Source organism: Lampris incognitus, chromosome 1, assembly GCF_029633865.1.
Source record: "Lampris incognitus isolate fLamInc1 chromosome 1, fLamInc1.hap2, whole genome shotgun sequence".
Classification (NCBI taxonomy): domain Eukaryota; kingdom Metazoa; phylum Chordata; class Actinopteri; order Lampriformes; family Lampridae; genus Lampris; species Lampris incognitus.
Window position 1 is genome coordinate 56,360,261 of NC_079211.1, and position 10,415 is coordinate 56,370,675.

At 50.0% G+C, this 10,415-nt stretch overlaps 1 protein-coding gene across 2 annotated transcripts in view; it reads right to left on the reverse strand.

The window, feature by feature from the left end:
- Window positions 1-10,415, reverse strand: part of ccdc88b (coiled-coil domain containing 88B) — a 66,651-nt gene that overhangs the window by 35,672 nt on the left and 20,564 nt on the right. The window contains exons 8-13 of one of the 2 annotated variants that reach the window (XM_056284825.1): window positions 10,144-10,289; window positions 7,550-7,631; window positions 6,857-7,015; window positions 3,620-3,766; window positions 3,046-3,205; window positions 2,616-2,731 (exon numbers count right to left, since the gene is read on the reverse strand). In XM_056284825.1, coding sequence (XP_056140800.1) covers window positions 2,616-2,731; window positions 3,046-3,205; window positions 3,620-3,766; window positions 6,857-7,015; window positions 7,550-7,631; window positions 10,144-10,289 — 810 coding nt within the window. Of the gene's footprint in view, window positions 1-2,615; window positions 2,732-3,045; window positions 3,206-3,619; window positions 3,767-6,856; window positions 7,067-7,549; window positions 7,632-10,143; window positions 10,290-10,415 lie in introns of those variants that run through there. The other variant, XM_056284816.1, reaches the window with a different exon arrangement.

Genomic DNA, 10,415 nt, shown 5'->3' on the forward strand with positions numbered 1-10,415 from the left:
GTCTTGCAACACACCTGACCTGCATGTCTTGCAACACACCTGACCTGCATGTCATGCAACACACCTGACCTGCATGTCCTGCAACACACCTGACCTGCATGTCCTGCAACACACCTGACCTGCATGTTTTACAGCACACCTGACCTGCATGTCCTGCAACACACCTGACCTGCATGTCCTGCAACACGCCTGACCTGCATGTCTTACAACACGCCTGACCTGCATGTCTTACAACACACCTGACCTGCATGTCCTGCAACACACCTGACCTGCATGTCTGGCAACACACCTGACCTGCATGTCCTGCAGCACACCTGACCTGCATGTCTTACAACACACCTGACCTGCATGTCTGGCAACACAACTGACCTGCATGTCTTACAACACACCTGACCTGCATGTCTGGCAACACACCCGACCTGCATGTCTTGCAACACACCTGACCTGCATGTCTTGCAACACACCTGACCTGCATGTCCTGCAACACACCTGACCTGCATGTCCTGCAACACACCTGACCTGCATGTCTTACAACACACCTGACCTGCATGTCTTGCAACACACCTGACCTGCATGTCCTGCAACACACCTGACCTGCATGTCTTGTAATACACCTGACCTGCATGTCTGGCAACACGCCTGACCTGCATGTCCTGCAACACGCCTGACCTGCATGTCCTGCAACACACCTGACCTGCATGTCCGGCAACACACCTGACCTGCATGTCTTGCAACATACCTGACCTGCATGTCTGGCAACACACCTGACCTGCATGTCTGGCAACACACCTGACCTGCATGTCTTGCAACACACCTGACCTGCATGTCCTGCAACACACCTGACCTGCATGTCTGGCAACACACCTGACCTGCATGTCCTGCAACACACCTGACCTGCATGTCCTGCAACACACCTGACTTGCATGTCTTGTAACACACCTGACCTGCATGTCTGGCATCACGCCTGACCTGCATGTCCTGCAACACACCTGACCTGCATGTCCTGCAACACATCTGACCTGCATGTCTGGCAACACACCTGACCTGCATGTCCTGCAACACACCTGACCTGCATGTCCTGCAACACACCTGACCTGCATGTTTTACAGCACACCTGACCTGCATGTCCTGTAACACACCTGACCTGCATGTCCTGCAACACATCTGACCTGCATGTCTGGCAACACACCTGATCTGAATGTCCTGCAACACACCTGACCTGCATGTCCTGCAACACACCTGACCTGCATGTCCTGCAACACACCTGACCTGCATGTTTTACAGCACACCTGACCTGCATGTCCTGCAACACACCTGACCTGCATGTCCTGCAACACGCCTCACCTGCATGTCTTACAACACACCTGACCTGCATGTCTTGCAACACGCCTGACCTGCATGTCTTACAACACACCTGACCTGCATGTCCTGCAACACACCTGACCTGCATGTCTGGCAACACACCTGACCTGCATGTCCTGCAGCACACCTGACCTGCATGTCTTACAACACACCTGACCTGCATGTCTGGCAACACACCTGACCTGCATGTCTTACAACACACCTGACCTGCATGTCTGGCAACACACCCGACCTGCATGTCTTGCAACACACCTGACCTGCATGTCTTGCAACACACCTGACCTGCATGTCCTGCAACACACCTGACTTGCATGTCCTGCAACACACCTGACCTGCATATCCTGCAACACACCTGACCTGCATGTCTTACAACACACCTGACCTGCATGTCTTACAACACACCTGACCTTCATGTCCTGCAACACACCTGACCTGCATGTCTTGTAATACACCTGACCTGCATGTCTGGCAACAAGCCTGACCTGCATGTCCTGCAACACGCCTGACCTGCATGTCCTGCAACACACCTGACCTGCATGTCCGGCAACACACCTGACCTGCATGTCTTGCAACATACCTGACCTGCATATCTGGCAACACACCTGACCTGCATGTCTTGCAACACACCTGACCTGCATGTCCTGCAACACACCTGACCTGCATGTCTGGCAACACACCTGACCTGCATGTCCTGCAACACACCTGACGTGCATGTCCTGCAACACACCTGACTTGCATGTCTTGTAACACACCTGACCTGCATGTCTGGCATCACGCCTGACCTGCATGTCCTGCAACACACCTGACCTGCATGTCCTGCAACACATCTGACCTGCATGTCTGGCAACACACCTGACCTGCATGTCTTGCAACACACCTGACCTGCATGTCTTGCAGGGACTGTGGGAGGTAACCCACATGAACATGAGCCACACGAACATGGGGAGAACATACAAACCTCCATACAGAGAAGCAGGGATCAAACCCAGCTCAGCCTTGCTGTGAGGACACAGTGCTAAAACACTAAGCCAGCATACTGACCATCCAATTCAGTTCTAGAAGCAGAAGGATAAACAACTCCCATGCTCAGAATGCAATTCATGTTTTATCAATCAATACTTAAAAAATCATTTTCTGTCCAAGTCAGATTTTTTTTCCAGTGTTAAAGAACACCGTTTGACCTTCGGTACTGTGCGAGCAGCTCTTATAGATTGGTTCTCTACATCGTGACCTTTGAACCCCCAACCCCTGACCTCCTGCTGAGCTTGCAGCTCCTCCAGACGCCTCCTCAGCTCTGCGTTCTCCTGCTCCGCACCAAGCAGCCTCAGCGTCGATGCCTCGCCCACCTCCAGGCTCAGCGGCTTCAGATCTGGGAGGTGGAGGTTCGGAAGGGAAAGAGGGTAGAAGAGAAAGAGGCAAAAGTGAAGAGAAAAATGAACATGGGAAAAATAAAGAAAAGCAAAAGGGGAGACAGGCAAGGAAAGAGTGATCGAACATGAAAAGCGGAGGTGAAGAAGAACGTGGAGAGAAAGAAGGGAATTGATAGATGAAACGATTTGCTCATTTGTTTTGATTTAGATCCAGTGGGTCATGTGACCTCAAACCACCATATGAGGGTTTTTTTTCTTATCGATCAGCTAAAATATCACGAATGACAAAAAGCGACCTGGCAGAGGAACTAACCAATCATCTCGCTCAGCTCTTCGTCAGACTCCGCTTCTGATTGGAGGAACCGGTGGCGCGCCATAGCCACTGATGTGTTGCTGCTGTGCCTGAGGTCCGCCTCCAGGCCCATGTTCATTTCCAACAGCTCATCAACCCTCTGCCTCTCTATGTCCCGCTCCTACACACACACGCACACACACACACGCACACGCACGCACGCACACATGCACACACGCACACACACGCACACTCACGCACGCACGCACACACACACAAATCAACCCCTTCTCAATTGACTACTTGACTAATCGGGTGGGAGGTGGATATGTATATAGCATCTAGAATACCAAACTCTTCATCATTTTTACAGAAATATTCATTGATTACTACCATTTTCTTTGTGCACGCATGCACACGCGCACACACACACACACACGTGCATGACCATGCTGCAGATTCACAACATACAAACATAAATTACACACACAATCATGCAAGCATGCCAATAAACATACACAACACTTATTCTGGGTGTGTGTGTGTGTGTGTGTGTGTGTGTGTGTGTGTGTGTGTGTGTGTTCGCTCCACCCACTGCTTCCAGGTCTATGGCCCTCTGGCGCAGGAGGAGGTTGTCCCTCTCCAGCTCCCTCAGCGCTGAGCCACGTGCCCGTGCGTCTGTCAGCTGCTCCTCCAGGAGAGCCTTGGTCTCCTGCAGCGCCATGCACAGCTGCTGCTGCTCCTGCAGCCGCGGAGAGAGCCGGCGTTACCGCTGGGGATGGGACGTGGGGATGGGACGCTAAGTACCCGGTCTCACGCGCCACTTGCCAGCCCAACGTTTATCTAGCAGGCTGTCTGCTCACACACCCTCGCTGCTCCCACCTCTCACACCTACATTCGCCGGTTCGACTGGCAGCGGCCTTCATGGCGACTGATGCAGGACACTAATCAGCACCTGCCGGGAGCATCGCTCCGCGTCTGCCAAAGGCTCAGACGCAGTGCTGCTGCTGCTGCTGCTTATCTTTATTTATTAATTTATTTATTTTGGACGCCCCCTCCCCCCCATTCTCCTCCCCAGTTGTACTTGGCCAATTACGCCACTCTTCTGAGCCGTCCCGGTCGCTGCTCCGCCCCCTCTGCTGATCCAGGGAGGCTGCTGACTACCACATGCCTCCTCCCATACATGTGGAGTCACCAGCCGCTTCTTTTCACCTGACAGTGAGGAGTTTCACCAGGTGGACGTAGCACGTGGGAGGATCACGCTATTCCCCCCAGTACCCCCTCCCCCCCGAACTGGCGCCCCGACCGACCAGAGGAGGCGCTAGTGCAGCCACCAGGACACATACCCACATCCGGCTTCCCACCCACAGACACGGCCATTTGTGTCTGTAGGGACGCCTGACCATGCCGGAGGTAACACGAGGATTCGAACCAGCGATCCCCGTGTTGGTAGGCGACGGAATAGACCACCATGCTCCCGGGACAGCCTTTGTGATGATGTTTAATTAAGGATAACTCCAGTTTTTTTATGACGGTCTTATTTGTGTTGTTTTTGCCATCGTGCCGATCAATTATGATGTTATTGTGGATATCTTGGATGCAGAAGCACCGCCGGACACAGCCGGACTCTCGTGATACCATGGAAAACCAGCATCAGACATGTTCAGAAAGGTATGAAGGAGCTAGGTTATTAAGGGCCTTAAAAAGGTGAGGAGGAGCAGGATCTTGAAGTCAATACGGTATTTAACAGGGAGCCAATGGAGTTGCTGAAGAACAGGGGTGATATGATGTATGGAAGGAGTTCTGGTAATGATACGGGCAGCTGAATTCTGGACCAATTTATGAAGACACTTGAGGGGAAGACCAAAGAGGATAGAATTACAGTAGTCAATACGGGATGTAACCAGGGTTTGAGTGAGTATGGTGGTGCTTTTAGGTGTAAGTGACGGGCGAAGATGATTAATATTGCGTAGGTGGAGGTATGCAGACTGAGTAACATTGTGGATGTGGGCTTCAAAAGATAATGTGTTGTCCAGGACACCCAGACTCTTAACCTTAGGCAATGGAGGAACTATAGAATTGTCAATAGTCAGAGAAAAACTATCAGGTTTGTCCAAAGCAGATTTAGTGCCTACTAGGAGGACCTTGGTTTTATCACTATTAAGTTTGAGGAAGTGGTACGAAAACCAGGGTCTAATCTCTAGTAAGCAGTCAGAAAGGGAAGCGGGTGGAAGGGTGGAGGTAGGCTTGGTGGATAGATAAAGCCGGGTGTCATCCGCATAACAGTGAAATTTAATGCCAAACTTCCTGAAAATGTGGCCAAGAGGTAGTAAGTAAGTAATAAATAGGAGGGGGCCCAATACAGAACCCTGTTATATACCTACACATTATACGCATACATATATACACCCACCGGCCACTTTATTAGGCACACCTGTCCAACTGCTCGTTAACGCAAATTTCTAATCAGCCAATCACATGGCAGCAACTCAATGCATTTAGGCATGTAGACATGGTCAAGACGATCTACTGCAGTTCAAACCGAGCATCAGAATGGGGAAGAAAGGTGATTTAAGTGACTTTGAACGATGCATGGTTGTTGGTGCCAGACGGACTGGTCTGAGTATTTCAGAAATTGCTGATCTACTGGGATTTTCACGCACAACCATCTCTAGGGTTTACAGAGAATGGTCCGAAAAAGAGAAAATATCCAGTGAGCGGCAGTTCTGTGGGCGAAAATGCCTTGTTGATGCCAGAGGTCAGAGCAGAATGGCCAGACTGGTTTGAGCTGATAGAAAGGCAACAGTAACTCAAATAACCACTCATTACAACCGAGGTATGCAGAAGAGCATCTCTGAACGCACAACACGTCGAACCTTGAGGCAGATGGGCTACAGCAGCAGAAGACCACACCGGGTGCCACTCCTGTCAGCTAAGAACAGGAAACTGAGGCTACAATTCGCACAGGCTCACCAAAATTGGACAATAGAAGATTGGAAAAACGTTGCCTGGTCTGATGAGTCTCGATTTTTGCTGCGACATTCGGATGGTAGGGTCAGAATTTGGCGTCAACAACATGAAAGCATGGATCCATCCTGCCTTGTATCAACGGTTCAGGCTGGTGGTGGTGGTGTAATGGTGTGGGGGATATTTTCTTGGCACACTTTGGGCCCCTTAGTACCAATTGAGCATCGTGTCAACGCCACAGCCTACCTGAGTATTGTTGCTGACCATGTCCATCCCTTTATGACCACAGTGTTCCCATTTTCTGAAGGCTACTTCCAGCAGGATAACACGCCATGTCATAAAGCTCGAATCATCTCAGACTGGTTTCTTGAACATGACAATGAGTTCACTGTACTCAAATGGCCTCCACAGTCACCAGATCTCAATCCAATAGAGCACCTTTGGGATGTGGTGGACCGGGAGATTCGCATCATGGATGTACAGCCGACAAATCTGCAGCAACTGCGTGATGCCTTCATGTCAATATGGACCAAACTCTCTGAGGAATGTTTCCAGTACCTTGTTGAATCTATGCCACGAAGGATTAAGGCAGTTCTGAAGGCAAAAGGGGGTCCAACCCGGTACCAGCAAGGTGTACCTAATAAAGTGGCCAGTGAGTGTATAATGTATATGTAATGTTGATATAAACTGTGCACCATGTGACTGGCTGCTCTTAGATAAATATCCGAGTGCTTCTTTACAGTGGCTGCTTGTTTTATACCCTCATAGATCATATATTAGTATGTGGTTGACTGTATTTATCCTTCTGTTTTTGCGTGAGCTTGTGCATTTCCGTGTGCATTGTGTATATTTCTGCATGCTGTACCTTGAGCTGTGTGCGTGTGACCTCCAGGCTGAACAATCTGTTCTTACAGCTCTGAAGCTCCGACTGAAGCTGCTCCGCCTGACCCGCCCGCTCCAGAGCACAGTCCAGCTCGTCCTGCAGAGCACGCATGCCACGCAAGCCGCCCTGCAGAGACCGGTTCTGCACGCGCGCGCGTGCGCGCGCGCGCACACACACACACACACACACACACACACACACACACACACACACACACACACACACACACACACACACACACACACACACACACACACACGATGTCAGGGCGAGTGAGGAACAAGTCAGATATGGAAATGACCATGAGCAGTGTTTGATTCTGTGTTTCAAACGACCTGCCTGTGGGTATGTGTCCTGGTGTTATTATCGTATTTGTCAGCAGTACAGTATGACATATGTGTGTGTGTATGTGTGTTATTAGTGTATTTGTCAGCAGTACAGTATGACACGTGTGAATACTGTGGACAGGCCTACCAAACATAAAGACCTTACTAGATGTTCTACTTAAAATATTGTGACGTGTCTGATTTTATTTCAGCATCACGACGAATCAAATTCCCACATTTCTTAAGAATTATCTATGTATGTATAAACTGCGCGCATGCGTGTGTGTATGTGTGTGCGTGTGTGTGTGTGTGTGTGTGTGTGTGTGTGTGTGTGTGTGTGTGTGTGAACCTCTTTCTGTAGTCTCTTTAACTGCTCCTCCATAGTTTGAATTTCCTGTGTGTAATCCAGCAGCTGATCACCTTTATCTTCTCTAGAAACACACACTTACTGGCATCATGATATGAACACACAACATAACCCAACATCGTGTAAAACCTCATTTTAACATGAGTACCTATTCCTCTGGCTGCACCCACTCAACTTCTACAGCAGAACCTTTCACTTCACCTGAACTTGCTGTCAGCATATCACATGCTGGCTGGAAGGGAACTGGCTGCTCGGCATATTTGAAAGAAGCCAAACAGGGATTACCCCCCCCTTTTCCCCCCAATTGTACCCGGCCAATTACCCCGCTCTCCCGAGCCGTCCCGGTCGCTGCTCCACCCCCTCTGCTGATCCGGGGAGGGCTGCAGACTACCACATGCCTCCTCCCATACATATGGAGTCGCCTGACAGTGAGGAGTTTCACCAGGGGGACGTAGCACGTGGGAGGATCACGCTATTCCCCCCCAGTCCCCCTCCCCCCCGAACAGGCGCCTCGACCGACCAGAGGAGGCGCTAGTGCGGCCACCAGGACACATACCCACATCCGACTTCCCACCCGCAGACACGGCCAATTGCAGAGGTGTAAAAACCAGGTCCAGAAAGTAAATGTCCACACCGTGTATTTGCTGCAACCGCGTTGCTAAACCAGCTGATGTCATTAGCTAGTCCCCCTCCCTAGTTGAGGAGGTGTGGTGCTGACTAGAATCTGCTGGTGTACGGCATGAGTGGAGCAAATACATGGTTTTACTTTCTGCACCTGGTTGTTACACCTCTGCAATTGTGTCTGTAGGGACGCCCGACCAAGCAGGAGATAACGCACAGTGGCGGCTGGCCAGTAGACGGCGCTGGGGCGCCGCCCCCTTCAAAGATCAAGAGATGAAAATCTACATAAACATGTTAAACATAATTTACTTGTATGATGCAAATAATGATGAAATAAAAGTGTTTTCAGTCTGTGAGCGTCTGTCAGCAGCATTAAATATTGGTTCAAATGGTGTTTGGTTGGTTCCTGTCTGAATACATATACTTCCTGTCTGAATACATATACTTCCTGTCTGAATACATATACTTCCGGTCTGAGTACATATACGTCCGGTCTCAATACATATACTTCCTGTCTGAAAACATATACTTCCGGTCTGAATACATATACTTCCGGTCTGAATACATATACTTCCTGTCTGAAAACATATACTTCCTGTCTGAATACATATACTACCGGTCTGAATATATATACTTCCTGTCTGAATACATATACTTCCGGTCTGAATACATGTACTTCCTGGATGAGGGGCGCTGGCCAAACGATACCTATGTAAGCTCTCAGACTTGTGGCGAGCAGGTGACCTGAGGCTGCTGTCTGATTGGTTTCTTCAGATTTTCCAGGGGGCGCAGTTCTGTGTCCCCAGACACTCCCACTTTAATCGGCAGTGAATCGGTATTGTTTTAATGTTTTTTGATCTAATGTGATTGGACAATTCTCGTGGCTGTCAATCATGTTCACACCCACCACGATGCCCCGTCTCAGCTGTCAATCATCCACCGCCTACGAGTCCTGATAACATCTATAGGCTACATGGTCCTTCTGAATAACTCTGGGACTGTGTGGACGTTAAAGCAGCTGTCAGGTGTGCTGCACCAAGCTAAATTGCCCCCCTCCCCATTTTTAGCACCAGCCGCCACTGGCAACACGGGGATTCCAACTTTTGATCCCCGTGTTGACAGGCAACGGAAAAGAGCGCCACGCCACCTGGACGCCCCACAAAATTACATTTGCCCAGCAACAACAACGGCCTTCTCCTCCCAAAACAGGGACTGTAGTAGTTGATATGCTTTACATAGGTTACACGTTGAACTGAACTGCCCTGTTGTCTCCATCTGTTGTTGCACGCACACACACACACACACACACACTCACACTCACACACACACACACACTCACACACACACACACTCACACTCACACACACACACACTCAAACACACACACATACACACACACACACACACACCCACACTCACTCACACACACACACACACACACACACACACTCACTCACTCACATACACACTCACTCAAACACACACACATACACACACACACACTCACACACACACACACTCAAACACACACACACTCACACACACACACACACACTCACACAAACACACACCCACACTCACTCACACACACACACACTCATTCACTCACATAAACACTCACTCACGTACACACACTCACTCACATACACACACGCAAACACACGTACACACACAAACACACACTCACATACACACACTCACACACACACTCGCTCATACACACACTCAATCACATACACACACACACATACACAAACACACTCACTCAAACACACACACACTCACACACACACTCACACAAACACACACCCACACTCACTCACACACTCACACACAAACACTCACACACACACACACACACACACACACACACACACACACACACACACAGACAAACACACTCACACACACACACACACACTCAAATACACACACACACACTCACACACACTCACAGTTGCTGTTTAAGGCGACGTAGCTTGGCCCTGCTGTCTGCCAGCTGGAGAGCCAGGCCCTGCGGTGACTCCTCACTGTGGCCACCCGGGGGCGCTGTGAGTGCACCCTGCTGGGCCTCCCGCTCTCTGCAGAGCTCTGCTATCCTCTGGGCGTGGGAGAGACAGAGAGAGAGACAGAGACAACAAAACAGAGAGAGAGAGAGAGAGAGAGAGAGAGAGAGAGAGAGAGAGAGAGAGAGAGAGAGAGAGAGAGAGAGAGAGAGAGAGAGAGA